The sequence below is a fragment of the Lineus longissimus genome, chromosome 4 (genome assembly GCF_910592395.1).
Source record: "Lineus longissimus chromosome 4, tnLinLong1.2, whole genome shotgun sequence".
Classification (NCBI taxonomy): domain Eukaryota; kingdom Metazoa; phylum Nemertea; class Pilidiophora; order Heteronemertea; family Lineidae; genus Lineus; species Lineus longissimus.
In genome coordinates, this window is record NC_088311.1 from 15,108,669 (window position 1) to 15,130,347 (window position 21,679).

Below are 21,679 nucleotides of genomic sequence, written 5' to 3' on the forward strand. Positions count from 1 at the left end.
TTGGCCCCCTGGTGGCCAAGTCCAGAATTGGATCAGACCGAAATTCGGTGTCAGTGGTTACATGACACGGAGTCAGGTGTGAATTTCGAGCTCATAACTTTAGCGGTTAAGAAACATGCCATAGTTATACTCAAACGGCCAATTTACGCTGTTAGACCTCTGTGATATGTGATGTGTTACGGGATCTTGTTTACGAGTTTTGACTTGTTGGAGAATTGCTGAGTTGTGAAGACTAGCTTAGCAGGAGAGAGGCTTCTTGTCTTTTAAACTTTTATTTGATAGATGATTGAATATGGTACAGAGGATGTTGTTTCTATGAAGTCATCTGCCGGTCTCTCTCGAGGGAAGGAGACCCCTAGACTTTTAAACAATTCTTGTTGATGTTACAATGTTCCCTAGACGACGGTGATATTCCACTCTGGTGCAAGTGACGTGGCCGGCCCACGAAACGGGCCTAATTGGTATATGTCACGTCATCTTGCATCACTTGGTCAAGGTATCAACATCGCCTCCCTCGATAAAAGTATCTAAACCCGATAACCTCACGTACTACAAACAATTCGGAGAGTAAAATCACACACCTTATTTATCTTGCCATTTCTGTCCCCCTGTTGCTACAACAGTATAATAACAATTTAGCTTACTTGCTTTCGTCATAATAATTAGCCCCTAAACGTTAAAATCCAACATTCGTTTTAAAGGTGATTTATAAAATGTAATTGTTAACAGCTCAACTCCGTATCAGATGTATCCTTGCTAGAACAACCTACCACAAACATTTTATCGAAAACGAGTCACTCATAAGAGCGATATCACACTTTTTAGGTTTCCACTTCTGGCCCCCTCGTGGCCAAGTAAAGAATCAGATCGGACCGAAATTAATTGTCAGCGGTCACCTGACCCGGGGGGAGGGGATCCTGTGTACAAAGATTCATGTTCATAGGTCTAAGGTTTAAGAAACGTGCCACTGTTTTTGAAAGAGGATACAGACGACGACGGACACAGCGGTGTAGTATAGACTCATCTACGGTGAGCCAAAAAACCAAAGGCATATCTAAAAAGTCTCAAAACCTCACCTCAGTTCTTCCACATCAGAAGGATAGGGTTTCAACATCAACGAATGACTCTGATCTTTGACATAATTACATAACACTGTCAAACTTTTCTCTTCTACCGTGGCATCAATTCTTTGGTATTCGCTCTTTGGGTAGCTGAAATGAGAGAGAAAGACTGCTTAGAAAATGAAAAAGAGGCTTGGAGCATCGTTTTTACAAACTTGGCAAGTGCCAGACCTCAGGACGCAAATAGAATAGGCATGCTTCTTGCTTTCATATAAAAGTATATCTTCATCAAATGTCCCCTGGACCAGACGGTCATAACTCTCACTATCTTGATATGAAATGGCCAGGGCCATTGTGCTCACCTGTCGATATGAAAGGGAGAGTATGAGGAAGAACTTGTCATTGTTAGGGGTTAATCATGCAATAGTTGTGGGATGGTGTGGTTTGTCTAGAAAAAGTGGAGTTAGTCGTATTATTTTCCGCGTGCACATGTAACTGACGTTGGAATAAGTGAATCGTTATTTGTGGGAGAAGCTGAGAGATGTTTTCTGGCCAATTAAGACGGGTTTACATGTGTCTTAGCTATTCAGTGACTATTGAAAATTAACAGCGCATTTACATTTTGTAAAACCTGCTGTCATTGGCCGAAATTTCAAATGAATGGGATGTACCTGTGGAATTGCGTGTGATTACGCTATCTCGAAAGGAGTATTTATGCAAGTATCAATTCGTTTCTTGTACCCCCCCCTCCTCAAGGGTAGTTAAGCTATCACCACTAATCTTTGCCGATGCTTGAGTAGTATTTATTTTTCCTTTAGTGAAAATTTGGCGAAGCTGGAAAGAATAAGGATGCTAATGTGTCGATGTCTTGTCGAACATACAGCCTTACCCAGTAAAATTAGTTCGGTTACTTTATATGACGGTGATAACTGATATATTGTTGATGGTGATGTCTTGACGAAAGAAAAAGTAGCATTGGTGAAAAAAGGGTGATGCTTGAGCCTTAAGATGTCGTTATAGGGTGATAAGGTGTCGTACCCTTGAGGAGGGGGGGGGGGGTACAAGACACAAATTGATACTTGCATTATCCTCGGCTTGCGATTAGAGAGAAATTTTAAAAAATATGATACAAGAACAATTGAAGCAAGGAATGCACAGTATAGAATATGATGTACTGAGTAACTAGGTAGCAGTTTGTATTCATTTTTGAGACAATAACATAGTTACAAGACAGCCCTATAGTCGGATTCATAAGTAAATGTCACTGCCCTTTTGGGCCGCTGCGCAAAAACTACTGGGCCTATTTCTTCAAAGTTTGGTTTTTCTTGAATCTAATTTCGGGACCCAAGAGGATTTTCATATTTCAGTAACCATGGTTACGAAATAATTTTTTTGTATGTATTGGTGTACATTGACGTAGTGTGTTGATTTTGACATTTTCTCCTCTGTACTGCTTATTTCTGGATGCATTTTGCTGAAATGTTCAGGTAATTTTTTTTCGTGTGTATCTTTAAAGCTGCCAAGTTTCATTTAGAACTATCCATCAAAAAAAATCGGGCCCTCCCGATTCCCCCAAAATGGCCAAAGGCCAAAGGGCTCCAAAGTTGACAATTTTTTTCTTTATAATTTGCAAATCTCTAACCTGGAAATTGTGTTGGGTCCCGAAATTAGATTCAAGAAAAACCAAACTTTGAAGAAATCGGTCCAATAGTTTTTGCACAGCGACCCAAAAGGGCAGTGTCAGTGACATTTACTGATGAATCCGACTATAGGCCTAACTATAAAAGCACTGATGACAGCTGTGCTACATTTTCATCATTATCATCATCTACTTTAGTCAACCAGCTCAGATGACCTTTCTTGGGGCAGTGATCGGTAACGGTGAACTCCTTCCGACCCAACAGGCAAATGTTTACATTCGTGTCTCCGTGTATCATGGATACATGTGTATACTAACAACGTTGTTGTGTTGACACACTCTGACTGACTCTGACTGTGTACATTTCTACAGCGACGAAAAACAATCACAAAAATGGTTCTTTTTAAGCACTCGTGACCAATAGAAAAAAAACGTGCCATGATCAAAGAAATTTTAGAGTTCGACCTCTGTGACCTTGAAATGAAGGTCAAATCAAAAACCCGTGTGATATGTGATGTACCTTTATTAGATACACCCACCATAAAATTTTCATCGCTCTAGTTTTAACCATAAGCTTCAAAATCACAAAAATAGGTTTACAAAGAGCACCCCCTATATTGCAGACCAGCAGTCAAATTGTGCTGATTTTCATTCTGAAGGAAGGTCTTGCCTAGGGGTACCCACACACCAAGTATGAACTTTCTGGGTCAAGTGGTTAAGAAACGTGCCACGATTTTGTCAAAAGTTAACGACGGACGACGACGACGGACGCCAGACGCCGCAGTATCGTATTAGCTCACCTGACAGGTGAGCTAAAATGAAATGGCCAGGGCCATTGTGCTCACCTCATGTGGAGGAAAGATGGATAAAGAGCATGGTCTTGTGTCATGTAGTGTTAGGTTTGATGTAGGTCCAAGCAATTACAATTTCCCCAAAATGGCCAATTTACAGTACATTCGACCTCTGTGACCTTGAAAAGTAGGTCAAATCAAAGAAGACCCGGGTGACACATTGAATGGTTGTTAGAATTAGATGTACCTATGATATAAAATTGGTGCCAATCGGGCAAGTCATTACTAGGAATAATGGCATTTTGAAGAATTTAGGATTTGGCCCCCTCCCTGGAGGCAAATCAGATCGCACCAAACTTCGGTACCTGAGATCACCTGACCAAGGGGTACATGTGTACTTAATTTGTGATCAATAGTCATTGCAGTTAAGAAACGTGCCATAGTAACGGCCTGACGGCGAATTTACGCCATTTGACCTCTGTGACCTTGACAAGAAGGTCAAATTAAAAACCTGTGTGACATATACTGTATGGTGGTTAGATGTACCCATGATATCAAATTGGTGGCAATCGGGCAAGAAGTTAAGGAATAATCACATTTTTAAGGTTTTTGGATTTTGCCCCCTGGTGGTCAAGTGGTGAATCATATTGGACCAAACTTTGGTCCCTGAGATCACCTGACTAAGGGGTAAATGTGTACCAAATTTGGTATCAATAGTCATTGCAGTTTAGAAACGTGCCATCGTTACATCCTAACGGCTAATTTACACCATTTGACCTCTGTGACCTTGAAAAGGAGGTCAAATCAAAAACCCGGAGGATATATGATGCACCTTTGCTAGAAGTACCTACCATATTTTTTTCAAAATTTCCCGACTACTATTAAGGGAGATATTGCATATTTTCACTTTTAACGTTTGGCCCCCTGGTGGCCAAACCATGAAACGAATCGGACCGAAACTTGGTCTCCCAGGTGTCATTACATAAGGGTACATGTGTACCAAGTTTCAACTCAATAGCTCTAACAGTTACGAAACGTGCCCTGCTAACGGACGACGGACGACGACGACGACGACGACGACGACGACGACGACGACGACGACGACGACGACGGACGACGGACGCCACGGTATGGGATAAGCTCACCTCTGCTAAGAGGTGAGCTAAAAAGGGTGATGCTACCAATTCACAATCTTATTTTTTTAAATAAGAGAAAAAAAAGCATAGTTAATCCCACTGAAGGAGGACATGATTTAAAATGTTCTTATTTTAAAACTATCATTTATTGCATCAAGGGGAATAATAAGGGCACTGGAGTGGAACTTTTCGACTCCACCCCATCATGCAACAAATGTAACCATCTGGCGACTAGTTCTGCTGTTAAAGACCTCAGGGCAAAAATCAAAAATTGCAACGAGGCAGCTAAACTCGACATTGGATCCAACCCTAAATTTATCAGGCAATTCTCCCCATCATACAAAAGAAAATTGAAACCATCACATGACACCCCCTGTTGTAACAGTCCACAAAGTGTAATTCCCAATGGCCGCCTGACAGCTATATTGGATATCAGATCAGACTTGTTTCAGAATTTAATACCAACATGCAAAATAAAAGATGGCCACTTGGCAGCCGAACAGGATATTGGATTGATTCCAAAATCAATAGAGCACCTCGGCGACAACTGCCCTTTATTCAACAGAAAATTAAAGCCCCTCAAGAATTTCATTCTGGAATCACAGCGTTGAAAGCAAATCAAAGATGGCCGTCTGGCAGCAATATTGGAAAATTGAACAGGCACGAAATTTATGGGGCACCTCTTCCATCTCACCCAATCATGCCCACCAGAGAAAACTCAATGCAATCATATGAATTGTTCTGCAGTTACCAGTCCGGAATGCAAAATCCAAGATGATCAACTTGCAGCCATTATTGGATATTGAATATGACCCAAAATCAATAGGGCCCTTCTAGTCCCCTGCCCATCATGTCACATAAAATCTAAGCCCACCAGGGGACGGCTGTTTGCAATTTCAATGATGTTATAAAGTAAAGTATGTCAATTTCGTTATGGTTCTTGAAGGCTGGCTGTTTTTTTAGCCAATTCAATTGCATCCATCACATTATCTAGATATCTAGATACATATATAAGGTAGAGAAGAAAAGCTTTGTCATGTAGGATCTATGATACAGGTCATCCTCGGTACAAAGTTCCTCTCTGGAGAATGGTAGTATAGTCTGCTCTGTGTTTTGATGTCTCTCATACTTGGTACGATATTCTGAAACAAGTCAACGTACAGAGTATTTTTCATCAACAAAAGTATTTTCTTTTTTTTAGCACGGCAGCAATCTCTCAAAGACGCTAGATGATTCCCCTGTGCATAAGCATACTTCATCAACCGGCATTACAAATATTCCCGACATGCTTCACTCGTTCAACAGAAAATGAAAAGGCCAGGGGCCATTGTGCTTACCGTATAGATATTCGGGGGTTAATAGGAATCTATCCTGGTTAAGAAACATGTACAGTCCTACCAGAAAGTAAATGTCCACAGGTTTCTTTTTTAATCAAAGAGATAGAATGAGATAATGTGTATCTAGTTGGTCATGTATCTGTTGTATTTGGACCCAGCTAATCCTCTCTATCCATTATGTAACAGGCAATTTTATATATGTCCAAAAAGTCACTTTTTCATTTTATTTTATTTTTGTTCTTTTTTACAATGTATGGGTGAACTATGATGCAACAAAGTTATTTTAGCTCCGTGATATCTTTCAAAACGGTGGACATTTACTTTCTGGTAGGACTGTGCATGTAAAGTAATAGGTCAAATCGAAATCAGTATGACAAGTGATGTATCCTTGCTTGGAGTACCTACCATAAAATATTATTAAAAACAAGTCACCAATAAATGAGATATTGCGCTTTTTCCTATTCAGTTGTAGCTCCCTAGTGGCCAAGATGAGAATCATATTGGACCGAAATAGGCTGTCAGAGGTTTTCTGACCTAGAGGGTCATATGTACCAAGTTTCAAGTTTCAAGTTGTTATTTTCAGTGGTTAAGAAACGTGCCATAGCTTAATAATGACATAAAATGCCGCATACAACATTCTCTACACTCTGACTCAAGACTGATCACCTGAACCAAGTTTTAAATATATCAATGCTCTGCAAGTGTTGAAATTTCTGATCTGTAAAACGTTTGATACCAACTTTTTTTGTGCGTGTGTCTGATTTGTTTACTTCTTATAGCAAAAGCTCTTACATAACGTGATGCATAATCCAAAACTATTAATGTTGTGACACTCAAGAATCACCTCCTTCATATCCATGCTTGGGTTGGCTGAATAATTCCATGGTTACCGGAATATCAATCAAAAACATTGCCAGGGGCTACAAATACCCCATTTTACCTTATTATTTGATTCTGACGACATGGTTAAAGCTTGAAATTTCATATTTCAAAGCATAAATCAGCTGTTTACATGTTTGATCGATTGCCATGAATTTACGTTCATTTCATTCTTATCAAATTATATCATAATATTCTTAAAGGAATCAATTGATATTAATTGAGAGTAAGACTTCTTTTTCAGAAATCATCAGATTTCAACTATTTCTGGTTTTGAACTTCATCGCCATTTTGATGGTGAAGTATGATGAAATCGGCAAAATAGACAAGAACAACATTCCCAAACAAAAAATACGTGGAGGGTTTTTTGTCAGTTGAAAGTAACAATGAATATTTTTCACACATATTTTGGCAAAAGTTGTGCATTTTTCGATTTCACCCCCAAAAAAGTTCACCAATTTAAATTTCACTCGTTAATTTTCTCCCGCCCGAAAGCTCTTGAACTGTGTTCTCGAGCTTTCTAAGACTGGAAAAAATTTAACTTGTGCAATCTGGCGACTCGGATCACACACACTCAGGAGTATTCTTATTGTATTGTTCCAAAAAAATTGAACAAGGAATTGCGGCTAAATGTAATTAGGAAGTTATAACTCATTATCCGAATTCCATTAAAGGACCAATGGCATTATCAAGGGCAATATTAGCCAGCGGTCAGCTGCCCAGACACCTCCTACTCTACATAAGAGGCACTGTCTCTAAAAATCAGGCAATATGGAAAAAAAGTGGCCACGGCTTTCTCGGACTTTAGCACGTGTTGTACATTTTTGGAAAGCTAGGACCTTAACTAAGAAACTAAGAAAAATGACATTAGTTCTCATCTGTGACGTCATGCCATCAAGTAGTGGCGACACCTGGTGGTCATGTTAACCACTAAATTTCCGTCAAAGAATATCCTTTTTCAAACTGCAGAAAAGCAATGTTGCAAAGTGAATATATATGAAATGGCCAGGGCCATTGTGCTCACCTCATGTGGAGGAAAGATGGATAAAGAGCATGGTATTGTGTCATGTAGTGTTAGGTTTGATGAAGGTCCAAGCAATTACAATTTCTCCAAATTGGCCAATTTACAGTACATTCGACCTATGTGACCTTGAAAAATAGGTCAAATCAAAGAAGACCCGGGTGACACATTGAATGGTTGTTAGAATTCGATGTACCTATGATATAAAATTGGTGCCAATTGGGCAAGTCATTACTAGGAATAATGGCATTTTGAAGAATTTAGGATTTGGCCCCCTCCCTGGAGGCCAAACGGCAAATCAGATCGCACCAAACTTCGGTACCTGAGATCACCTGACCAAGGGGTACATGTGTACTTAATTTGTGATCAATAGTCATTGCAGTTAAGAAACGTGCCATAGTTACGGCCTGACGGCAAATTTACGCCATTTGACCTCTGTGACCTTGACAAGAAGGTCAAATTAAAAACCTGTGTGACATATACTGTATGGTGGTTAGATGTACCCATGATATCAAATTGGTGGCGGTGGCAATCGGGCAAGAAGTTAAGGAATAATCACATTTTTAAGGTTTTTGGATTTTGCCCCCTGGTGGTCAAGTGGTGAATCATATTGGACCAAACTTCGGTCCCTGAGATCACCTGACTAAGGGGTAAATGTGTACCAAATTTGGTATCAATAGTCATTGCAGTTTAGAAACGTGCTATCGTTACATCTTAACGGCCAATTTACACCATTTGACCTCTATGACCTTGAAAAGGAGGTCAAATCAAAAACCCGGAGGATATATGATGCAACTTTGCTAGAAGTACCATATTTTTTTCAAAATTTCCCGACTACTATTAAGGGAGATATTGCGTATTTTCACTTTTCGACGGACGACGGACGCCATGGTATGGGATAAGCTCACCTCTGCTAAGGGGTAAATGTTATAGTAACGAATGTGTACACAGATGTAGTGTAATAGCTGTATGATATCGGACTTTCCTGACCTGCCGTACAGGTTGGCTTGATATCATAATGCGATGCACTGATTGGGTGAAAACATTTTCTTTTGCGGCCACCTTAGGAAATGAAGTGACAGAAACATGCGTAAGAAGAAGTCGTGTTGTAGGCCCTGTTTGCAAGAGGATCCCTAGCTTGGAGTACCTACCATAACATATTATCAAAAAGATATCACTGGAAAGCAATGTATTGCATTTTTTACCATTTCAATTTTTGCCCCCTGGTGGCCAAGTCAAGAATCAAATTGGACTGAAATTCAGTGTCAGAGGTTATCTGATCTAGAGGGTCATGTGTGCCAAGTTGTAAGTTCATAGCATTGGCGGTTAAAAAAGTGCCATCGTGCCAACGGCCAATTTACGCCATTTGACCTCTGTGATCTTGAAAAGTAAGTCAAATCAAAAACTCAAATGATATGCGATGCATCCTTGCTTGGAGTACATACCTTAAAAAAATTATCGAAAACAAGTCACTAATAAGCGAGATATTGTACTTGTTACCTTTTCACTTTTGGCCCCGATGGCCAAGTCAAGACCAAGATTTGAACAAACTTTGGTGTCAGAGGTCATCTGCCGTAGTGTACTAAGTTTCAAGTTCATAGCTTTAGCGGTTAAGAAACATGCCATGCCATTTTACCTCTGTGAGGTGCTCACCTCAGGTAATGTAGTGCATGTTACTTGCAGTGGATACAGGGAGAACAGTTTCTGGCTAGTTTCAGCAGTTTTGATTCCATTGAATAATATTATTCTTCTCGGCTCAATGGCACAAAAGAAAATTACTGGTACCTTCTAAGTATAGCATTTTGGTTATAAAATTGACTGAATTTCAGGGTTATTAAAGAGTGTACATGACACATGGAAATTGGTAGACATCTGTTCAACAGTTTAGGAGTAATAGGACTTCGTTGGATTTTCAAGATGGCAGCCTGGCGGTCATATTTGTCTTGGGATTTGACTGAAAATTAGGAATATTGATAAGAGTACACATATGCATAATCACATGAAGTTTGGTTGCAATCCGACATTAGTTTCAGAGAAATAGGACTTTGTTTAACTTTCAAGATGGTCGCCTGGCGACCATATTTGTCGATGGATTTGACTGAAAATCAGGAATGCTGTAGAGAGTACAGTCCTTCCCGAGAATAAATGTCCATAGGTTTCTAAAAATATTAACTAGATAGAATAAGATAATTGAATGTGGTTTTCAGTAGAGAATGATATATTTAGTTGGTATACATATATATGTTGTATTTGGGCCTAGCTAATCCTGACTCTTCATTATGTAACAGGCAGTTTTTAAGATGTCCAAAAACCAACTTTTTTATCTTATTTTATTTTCGTTCTTTTTCACAATGTATGGGTGAACTATGATGCAACAAAGGTTGTTTTTTTTTGCTTTAATTAGAAAATTCCTGCTAAATTTTTCATTTTTAAGACTAGTTATAGCTCGCTATACGTGATTGTTTTTTTCAGACAACTGATGACCTTTGAGAACTCCCATCATGGTCAGCAATGCGGTCAGTCAGGGTTATGAATGGGGCCATTCAACACAATTGATGGTTTAATTATAAGCAGAGGGTTGTTCAAGGGCTGTCTGTTGCAAGTGATTCCCAAACAAACGTAACATGCCAATGATTTAACCGTATTAATTTTTTTGTTTTGCTTAGAAACCAATTGAATATGGTGATCATGTTCATAATAGGAAACCTAATATGAGTTACATGTAATTTTATTGTAATTGCATGGCCCTTGGCCAACTCAGCTCACACAAGAAGGATTGGGGGGTCTTTATCAGAGGTAATGGATGAGATTAAAATCATAAAATAAAAATCCGAAGCAAAAATGTGGATTTGTCACTATCGAACCCAATCTTTGGAATTTCAAGTGCCAACAAGAGGCCCAAGGGCCTGGCACTCAGCTGAGTTAATATCATTAATATCTTCCCGGTGTTTAGTTCATTATGCATGAAAATGGCATGCTCCATGGTATTTGATATCCTTTTGCGTTCACTACGGTACCAATGTTTTTGGTTGACATAATTTTGCCACTGTTGGAACATTCTCATGGTTTATGGTATGCACCTGTTGATGGGCCATATGAATAAAAACTAGCATAAGCTTTTACTCCAGATTTTGAAGTATTTAGTATGCTTCAAAAATTGGAATAGTTTAGTACTTGTGAAAGCAAAGGAGTTTTAGAAATCAGTATTTGCTACCAAGTCAAGTAAATGCTAGACTACATATGAACGAAAATGTAGGATGAACCTTTTACTTGGTAGTATAAATGTATTTTCTTGGAATCATGTAGCCTTTTAAAGTCAAAGTGAATGGTTGGTTGTTCCTCTTTGCCTTTGCATTCATATTTTGTTTGGTGGTCATGTCATGCAAGAATTGGTCAAACCATACATCCATTTATGGAGAATCAGAGTGCATGGATTCCGAGTCATTAAAAATGTCTAAAGAATTATTCTTGGGTCATGAAGGGAAACCTGCGTTGTTTAGTATGAAAGTGAAAAATATGACAGAGTTAAGAAAATTATGCTTTATTGAACAATAGTAAGTTTTGATTGTCTGCTTGGCTCCTTGCCAGTTAAATAACATGTGACTATACACAAAATAGAAAACTTTGATGGAAATTGTAAATCATTTTTTTATCTATCAGGGGAAAACAAGCTGATGATGATCAAGTAAATCATTCATGAGAAATCGTTTTGTTGCTGAAGCTTGCATGACGAGGTTAATGCCAAACCTTTTCTTGTGCTCTACTGCGCCACCGTAGTTTTCTATTTAGACCAGCGATGACGTCATTTCTGGTGATTCCCTACGCTATTTGGTATTGTACAGTATGCAATGTATTTTTTCAGCGCTGTCAGTTGCCGAAGAGAATGCCATAGCTCCCTCAATTTCCAATCAATTTTTATGGGAGTGACATTATTGTATTGCTTAGAATGTCTACTTTTTACTCATGAAAGAATCGTAGAACTAAAACTTAATAGGCGAACAGAATCATGCCGATTCACAGCACATACTGTGGGAATTCTCCACTTCAAAATACATCGGCGATGTCATCGCGAACAGAGCATGCACTTCCGATATCGTTTTCACAGAAATGTGGCCAAATTTTCAAGAACTAATTTCTGAAAGTAGTCCCTAAAGACCTTATGACTACCACTGAAACGAACTAGTGATAATATCGCCTACCAGACTACCGTAGTACTAGCCCGTAGCCAGGTAGCGGGCCATCGTCATCGAGCTGAGTGTCATTGAGCTCCAAGATTATTGCACATGGAGTAAACAACATGCCGCCATTTTGTCTCCGCTTCGGTATTTCGTGGGCCTCTTATAATGCACCTTCTCAATTAAAACCAACATAATAAGGCCTTACATCGTTGATTGAATAGGAACACCACACAAAACACAATAAAGTGGGGGTACAATCGATTACGAAGCTGAAGTGAACAGTGATTTATTCCTGGAGCTACTGCTGTTTTTTTGTGTAGCTGCCGTGTTTTGAGAACTGGCAAATAGGAGACTTCATTGATGGCTGACGTCATCGGGCGGGAATTTGAATCAGCAGACATAATTAAAAGGCAGGTAGCGCCCTCTCCTGTTAAAATTTTGAACTTTTTCTCAATAAAATAGTTTTTCAAGAATTTTATCTTAATATTAAAGCATATTTCGACTAATTCTGCTGCTCCTAGGCCGATATAGGCCAGTTTCCTTCATGCGCTCTCGCTCGCAGGAAGTAGGTCGAATGGCGACAAATTTTGTTTTGAAAGTAGAGTTTGACCAGAAGTATCCAGAAATGCAAAATTGAAGTCTCTAGGTCTTACGGTTACAAAATGTGCCCCTGTGGACAGATGGACGGAGTGACTGACTGGCGGACAGACGCCACTCGAATAGCTATTTGATAAGCTCAGCAGACCTTCGGTCAGCTGAGCTAAAAAATGATGGTCATAAAGCACAGTTCATGGGCTTTTGTTAATTTTTGAAAAGGCACATGAAATAAAATGAAACGATCAGGGGCCATTGTGCTCACCACATACATATTTGGTGATTAGGAATTCATCATGTTAGAAACATGCTACGTGTATAGTATATAGGTTAAACCAAAGTAGGTACGTATGATAGAAAATTACGTCAAATCAAAAAGCTGTAGGATATGTGATGTATCCTTGCTCTGAGTACCTGCCATAAAAATATCTTTGAAAACAAGTCACTATTAGGCGAGATATTGCACTTTTTACCTTTTGAATCCCTGGTGGCCAAGTCGAGACTCAGATCAGACTGAAATTCGATGTTGGAGGTTATATGATGTAAAAAGTCACGTGTATTAAATTTCAAGTTCATACCTTTATGGGTTGAGAAACGTGCCATAGTTACACTCAAATGGTCAATTTACGCATTTGACCTCTGTGACTTTGAAAATCAAAAAGCTGTATGAAATGTGTTGCATATTTCCTTATTAAGAGAACCTACCATAAAAATGATATCGAAAACAAGTCACCCATAAGAGAGACATCACACTTTTTAGGTTTCCACTTCTCGCCCCCTGGTGGCAAGTCAAGAATCAGACTGGACCAAAATCAGTGTCACACGTCACCTGACCTAGGGGGTCATGTGTACATAGTTTAATGTTCATAGCTTTAGTGGTTAAGAAACGTGCCATAGTTACACAAGAAGGGGCAAAATAACTCCATTTGACCTCTGTGACCTTGAAAATTAGGTCAAATCAAAAACCAGTAGGATATGTGATGTATCCTTGCTCTCAGTACCTACCATAAAAATAAAATTGAAAACAAGTTGCTATTAAGCGAGATATTGCACTTTTTCCCTTTTTTAGTTTTGGCCCCCTGGTCGCCCAGTCGAAAATCAGATCGGACCGAAATTCATTGTCAGAGGTCACCTTACCTGGGGGGGTCATGCATACAAAGTGAGTCCATAGCCATAATGGTTAAGAAACATGCCACTGTTTTTTAAATAGGATACGATGGACGACGACGGACACTGTGGTGTTGTATAGACTCACATTTGAGCCAAAAAGTGATGTTTTGACCTTTTTTTGAAATGTCTGTTACATAATGAAGGGATGGAATTAAGTACATCCAAATAAAACAGATATATGACCAACTAAATATACCACTCTCTGCTGAAAACCGCATTCAAATATCTTATTTTATCTCTGTTATATTTATAAATGAAACGGCCAGGGGCCATTGTGCTCACCGTATACATCTTTTAGTAGGCAGGATCATGCTTAGTTTAGAGGTGAATATGGTGAACACAATCAGGCATGAAGACTTTTTTTAGATGTGTATTGATGTCAAGTAATAAGACAGGGCAGTATATATAAGTTTATGATCCAACCAATAAGTGTCTATGACATCAACAAGATCAATATCGTGTGATTGCTAAGAGTCCCTGCAATAAAAAATTCATCGAAAAAAAGTCATTAATAAGCGAGATATTGCACGTCCTACTTTTTCAGTTTTGACCCCCTGGTGGCCAAATCAAGAATCAGATCAGGCCAAAATTCGGTGTCAGAGATTATCTGATGTAGGGGGTTACATGTACCAACTTTCAAGTTCATAGCTTCAGCAGTTAAGAAACGTGCCATAGTTACACTCTAATGGCCAATTTACGCCATTTGACCTCTGTGACCTAGAAAAGGAGGTCAAATCCAAAAATTGTAGGACATGTGGTGTATCCTTGCTAGAAGTCCCTGCCATAAAAATTTTATCGAAAACAATTCACTCAAATAAGCAAGATATTGCACTTCTTCCTTTTTCCATTATGGCCCCCTGGTGGCCGAATAAAGAATCAGATCAGGCCAAAATTCGGCATCAAAGGTTATCTGATGTGGGGGGTTATATGCACCAAGTTTCAAGTTCATAGCTTTACTGGTTAAGAAACGTGCCATAGTTTACACTCTAACGGCCAATTTACGCCATATGACCTCTGTGACCTTGAAAAGTAGGTCAAATTGAAAACCCGTAAGACATGTGATGTATTCTTCCCAAGAGTACCTACCATAAAAATTTTATCGAAAACAAGTCACTTATAAGCGAGATTACTCTTTAGATATCCACTTTTGGCCCCCTGGTGGCAAAGTTGAGAATCAGATCAACCTGAAATTCAGCACCTGAGGTTATGTGATATAGGGGGTTATATGTACTAAGTTTCAAGTTCATAGCTTTAGTGGTTAAGAAACGTACCATAGTTTACACTCTAACGGCCAATTTACGCCATATGACCTCTGTGACCTTGAAAAGTAGGTCAAATTGAAAACCCGCATGAAATGTGATGTATTCTTCCTAAGAGTACCTACCATAAAAATTTTATCAAAAACAATTCACTTATAAGCGAGATATATAACACTTTTTAGATTTCCACTTTTGGCCCCCTGGTGGCAAAGTTGAGGATCAGATCAAACTGAAATTCAGCACCAGAGGCTATGTGATATAGGGGGTTATATGTACTAAGTTTCAAGTTCATAGCTTTAGTGGTTAAGAAACGTACCATAGTTTACACTCTAACGGCCAATTTACGCCATATGACCTCTGTGAACTTGAAAAGTAGGTCAAATTAAAAACCCGTATGATATAAGATGTATATTTGCTATGAGTACCTACAACACAAGTTTCATCGAAAACAAGTCACTAATAAGCGAGATATCACACTTTTTAGATATCAACATTTGGCCCCCTGGTGGCCAAGTTGAGAATCAGATCGGACCGAAATTCAGTGTCAGAAGTCACCTGACCTAGGGGGTGCTGTGTACAAAGTTTCAAGTTCATAGCCCTAGCGGTTAAGAAACGTGCCACTGTTTTTGAAATAGGATACGACGACGGACGACGGACACTGCGGTATTACATAGATTCCCCTACGGTGAGCCAAAAAACAGTGGACATTTACTTTCTGGAAGGACTGTGCATAGATATGCATTCTAAAATACCTTGGTACCGTAAAGTCAACTTTTAAATGGAAAATGCATAAGCCTCGTTCTGAGAGCGGAGTGTTTTGGACACGCAACCAAGATGCTCTACCAAAGTTCCCTCGGGTTGCACTAAAATGTGGAAACTATGCACACGTCACGTCAAAGGAATTTCACCTCACTTCAGAAGTTTGAGGCTCTCAAAACACTGCTTCAAACACAAATCAGTCAAGGAAGCATCAACCACCCTAAGTTTTTTAATGAGCACTACACATATTTGCCGAGAAAAACGCTCCAAATAGCCCATTTGCGCGGATTTTAGCATCACTTGAGCGAGCCGATGCGGACTTCCTATGCACGCTAACATAATGTAAACAACGGCGCTACCGGCGCTCCGGCTGGGCCGGCGATGGATGGAATTTGCCAAATTCGCACATATTCAAGTTATTTTCGTGGCCTATCTTTTTAAGTTTGAGGTATTTTAGAATAGAAATTGAACCCTCGGCTTCGGACCTTGGTTGAGTTACCAAGACACACTCGGGTGGAGCTAAAATTTCGTCCAAACCCTCGCCTGTCGGCTCGGGTTTGGACTGTATTTTAGCTCCACCCTCGAGTGTCTTGGTAACTCAACCAAGGTCCTCCGCCTCGGGTTCAATTCCTTAAATCACATGAAATTTGGTTGCAATCAGGCTTTTTAATTTTCAAGATGGCTGCCTGGCGGCCATATCTGAAGTCCGAACGGGACAAATTTTTGGGGTAGAATAGAGAGTATCTAGTTATATGTCCTCACAAGTTAAGAAACTTCTAGCTGAAATAGAAACGAAACGTGCCACCTATCGGTGATTTAGTGAACTTTGACCTATGTGACCTTGCAAAGTAGGTCAAATCCAAAACCCGGGTGATATGTCAATCAACCTTATCAGATACACCCACCATAAAATTTTCGTCACTTTCGTTACAACCAATAGCTTCAAAAAGGCAAAACACCAATTTCCAAGATGTCCGCCTGGAGGCCAGAAAGTAGGTCATATCGCAAAAAAATATTTAAAAAATCAGTTTTGGCCCCCTTTGGCAAAATCAAGAATCAGAGCGGATCGAAATTCGGTGTCAGAGGTTATCTGCTGTAGGGGGACATGTGTGCTGAGTTTCAAGTTCATAGCTTAAGCGGTTAAAAAACGAGCCATAGTTACACTTAAACAGCGAATTTACACCATTTGACCTCTGTCACCTTGAAAAACAGGTCAAATGAAAAAACATCTGTATGATATGTGATGTATCCTTTCTAAGAAAACCTACCATAACATTTTTATTGAAAACGAGCCACCTATGAGCGAGATATAACACTTTTTAGTTTATCACTTTTGGCCCACTGGTAGCCAAGTTCAAAATCAGAATGGACCAAAATTCAGTGTCAGAGGTCATGGGGTCATGTGTAAAAAGTTTCAAGTTCATATCCCTTGCAGTTAAAAAGAAGCATGGAGCAGGATACAGATGAGAACGACAGATGATGACGATAACACTGGACACTGGGGTATTGTAGAGGCTCCCCTACCATGAGCCAAAAATAAAACTATTCACATTATAAAAATCAGAGTTTCTGATTTCTAGACTCAATGGTGAAAAAACATGTGATCATTGTTGACAGAAGGACAACAGACGACGGAGAAGACAATCTGATATGAGGTCACTCATGTGTGCTAAAAATGTATTGCACAAATTTGGGAGATGGAGATGCGTGTACCTGCGTTCAATTATATGACTGGGATTGTGATAACTTGTGATGTCGGGCAAAAAATTGCTTAATTTAGGATGCACAGTAACCAATGCCAGTGCATTTGCTGGCTGCAAGTGAAATTTCAGAAATAAACAGTATCACTCACCTGGCCCTCTTTTCTTTTCGGCAGTGATGCCATCTCAACCCGGCGCGCCCCAAGTCTACCCAAGTTGTTTAATCCATGCTTATCAAATATTACAACAAGGCATCATCCACTTTCTGCCCCAACTATATCAATTTCTCAGAATCGAATACTTGCACATCATGTGTTCTGGGCATACAATGTATCATTGTGCAGCAGATCAATACTAGTCACTATTCAAAGAGGTCAGGACAGGTGGATTTCCCCTGTTGATGTCATAGGTCACTATGGGAATCTAAGGTTGGGGAAACTCATTTCTTATGTGATTGGTGGAATCTGCCACTGCATTTGTGTACTACACTATATTGATAATACATTTCCGTTGATTGCAAACTGGACACTCAAAATTATGCATGGAACCCCGAAATAAACGTTTTGGCCCCCCCCCCCCCAAAAAAAAGAGCCCATTGGAGTAGCCCAAACAGTGACAAAATCCTAGTGACAGCACGACACCGACTACACTCATATATACACTTACATGGTTTGCAACCTTGCCAACTCCTTACAGTCAGCCATGCTGACTTTTACATTTTCTCCTTTGATGAGTAGACTACTAGGATCACTTATCTCCAAAATATCATACCGCCGGCCTTCATTTTGACCTGCCATATCGGCAATACCCTGAAATGTTAAAAAGGTACAGTTCGTTTATTACATACATGTATAGTGTCATCCCTTGCGAAAGTTCCAGCTTGGTTTGACATACTATGGAACTCCAAACTCATATCCCCATGGAATGTGCCTGGCGAGAAGGCAATTTTGTACCATATTAACTATCCGGCAGCTAACCAGCCAGTTGCATTGGGAATATCTCAAAGCCTTCGACCTTCCGTTCAAAAGGCATAAGCGTCAATCATGAGACCACTGGGATCAGGATATAAACACACACATTGAAGAATTAGCACCTCATTTGTACGAGTCAAGCTCAGATTTCCTGGAAATATCAGTAATATTCTTTTGCTTATATCTTATTACCAATCTGATCGACCTTTAACCTACATGTAGCGTAAATACGTACAGCAATATAAGTGCAGGACATCTCAAATCATCCCTCAGTCGATTTTCCCAAGATGATATATGTGACCCTTTCACAAAAGGCAGAGAACAGTTAAATTAATAACCAGTCCGTCTCAACCTTTCAAGCTTAGAGCAACATGTGCCTGGTTTTGCTGCGACGGGTCACTTATGGGCATTTGTGAAGGATGTGTAATGTTAATACAGATTGAGCTGTTTTACCCTGTGAACTCTGGATTGAACATCCTGTCGCATTCGTCTAATGTCTCATTAGGGACTTTTTTTGTATTCATGCGCGACCAACCCCTAACTGTAGTTCCTAAAAAAATCATAGATTTCTCGATCCTCACAGTATGTCAGTGTTGATTCAGCAGTTGTTTTGGCAAAGACATGTTTTTTTTGAGTTTCTGAAACCTAGAGTGCTACTCAATAGGCGGCTAACAAGAAACTACGCATTAACTGTTGTTGCCGACGTATGTGTACACTGAACTTGGGATGTGCGTCGGCCCCGTGTTGAAATGCCGTCCAGTGCCAGTTGGTGGGTTTTTCGCTGATTCGTGCAAAATTCAACATCTCAAAAGTTCAATGGTTGACCCCCGGTTTTTTTGTGATTTTTGTGTAGCGTAACCAACTGTCTTTCATGGGAGAATGGTCACTGTAAGATTTATTCAGGAAGAAATGTATAATATTTGGGGTTTTTCGTGATTGTCCGGCCCAATTGGTAATATTGCCATTTGGGGTGGTGAACAATGTTGTTTGGGTCTAATTTCACCCCAGCACTGTGATAAGGTCCGACTCAATAGATCGTGCTGTAATCCAGTTTGTTATCATGTTTGTTATCGTATTGGTTGGGTACTTTACTCGCTCTCTCTGCTCCATTCCTGGGATCATATAGGGTATCTGGAGGAAGACAAAGGCAGAAGCCTGCTTTCTGTGGACACGATTTTCCTTTATTCTACTAGGCTACATGATACTTCTGTGCATTCTCTAACTCTCTCTGAATGCGACTTTCTCTGACTGCGACTCTGATTATGACTTCTAAAAGCTCCCCGAAGGAATCAGTTCCTCCAGCTTTTATACAATTGTTATGTTTATACATTGTAACCAAGACAACGCTAATATTTCATCATCGTGCCAGTCACGTTGCAAGCTTCGATACGGATGTTGTTTGGCACGTTTTACCTAACCTGGTATTTTCATTTCCTGTGGAAATGTCATTTTATTAGTTCATACCTACCCAGGTCAGACTTTTGCATGTGTACTCCATTCGGACACACCCTAGGAAGAAATAATCTATTTATAATAGAAATCTCTTGGCTAGTTCGCTTAGCTACACCTAGGCAGCGCCCCTATACAGCCTCTGCCTCGTGTGAGCCGCCATCACTAGTACTTATTAATCGAGCGCACCGAGTAAGTCCCGTTGCTGTGGGGACAGGCAGGGCGGGTAGTCTGACCTGGGTAGGTATGAACTAATAAAATGACATTTCCACAGGAAATGGAAATTTGATGTCGTTCATACTCTACCCAGGTCAGACTTTTGCATCGAATACCAACAACCAAAGGAAGGAGAGTAAACGGTGACTTACCATGTAGTGAAGTGAACTGTCTCCAAGCTGCGCGCAACAGAACCCAACGGGTGAGACCAGGGGACCCAGAGAAAGAATGCTTTGGGAAAACCCAGGCTAGAGGTCAACAGGCCCTTTGACAACAAAGGGAAGCATAACTGGGAAACCCATCCCCTCCTAGACAGGGACAAAACCACCTCAACACGGTATAAGCTCAGCACATATCGTCAAGAGACACAATGCGGAAATTTTTTAATTTTTTTACAGGAAGGAGAGCACGCTCCAGAATAACATGGAGCGGCCTCACTGACTAACTCTCAAAAGTCCCAGGCGGCTGAACCCTACGACAGCTGGACGGGGCGAACGTGCAGGCCCGAAGACCTGGCGACAGTCTATGGAACAACCCCCCCCCCCCCCCCCCCGCTTAAAAAGGAAGGAGGACAAGACAGCCAGCAGGAGAGAAAATCGACGAGTGGTCTAGGCAGGGAATCACCTAGACCACGTGCTGAGCAGCAACAACTGGACCAAGAGACAGCATACCGTCTGTTAACTTGGAACAATCGCGCATATAATACTGGGAGAAGGTAGAGTAAGAACTCCACGTAGCCGCATCTAAAAACTCGTTCAGTGCCACTCCCTCATACTCGGCCCACGAAGTAGAAATGGCCCGAATCTCGTGGGCCGTAATGGCACCTAGGGGACGAAGCTCTGGAGAAACGAGTGTCACAGAATAAGCCATCCGGATGGTGGCCACCAACCATCTGGCGACCGTGGCTGCAGCTATCTCCCTAGTAAACCTCTCTCTATAAGACAAAAAGAGCCGCTTCCTGCCTAGGCGAACAGCAGGCTCCTTAGTCTTATTAGAATAGAACTTCAGTGCCCGAACAGGACAGAGAGTTCTGTCCGGAAGGTCTCTAGAGACCGTAGCGGATAACGAGGGGATAAAAACCGGGCACCGGGAGATGTGCGGCGCCTGGTTTTTAGCCAGAAAGCCTGGGACAAATTCTAGGACCGTGCCCCTCTCAGTGAAAGCCAATTTATCAAAGGCTAAAACATGGAGCTCAGACCGCCGCTGTGCCGTGGCCAAAGCCACCAGGAAAATGGTCTTAAAGGTCTTAAAGATGTTTAAAATCTGCCTGATGCATGGGCTCAAATGGAAATTTCATAAGAGCCCTTAAGACCACCGAGAGGTCCCACTTGGGGGAGAGCTGAATGGAGCGAGGACGCTCTAGAGACATATTGCGAAGCAACGATGAAACAGCGTCATCCCAAGACGGTTGCCACGATTCAGTCAGCTTTAATGTGACCGAAACGGCAGAGCGATAACCTTTCACTCCCTGAACCAAAAACTTCCGGACCGAGAATAGAAAATTCAAGAAGTCGAGGAA

The 21,679-nt window shown here is 40.5% G+C and overlaps 1 protein-coding gene across 1 annotated transcript in view; it reads right to left on the reverse strand.

Moving 5' to 3' along the window:
• Positions 1 to 18,282, reverse strand: part of LOC135486768 (HAUS augmin-like complex subunit 3) — a 32,886-nt gene extending 14,604 nt beyond the window's left edge. Inside the window, exons 1-2 of the mRNA XM_064769866.1 lie at positions 18,191 to 18,282; positions 1,077 to 1,211 (exon numbers count right to left, since the gene is read on the reverse strand). Coding sequence (XP_064625936.1) covers positions 1,077 to 1,211; positions 18,191 to 18,228 — 173 coding nt within the window. The 5' untranslated portion in view covers positions 18,229 to 18,282. The remainder of the gene's footprint in view (positions 1 to 1,076; positions 1,212 to 18,190) is intronic.
• Between the last annotated feature and the right edge of the window lie 3,397 nt (positions 18,283 to 21,679).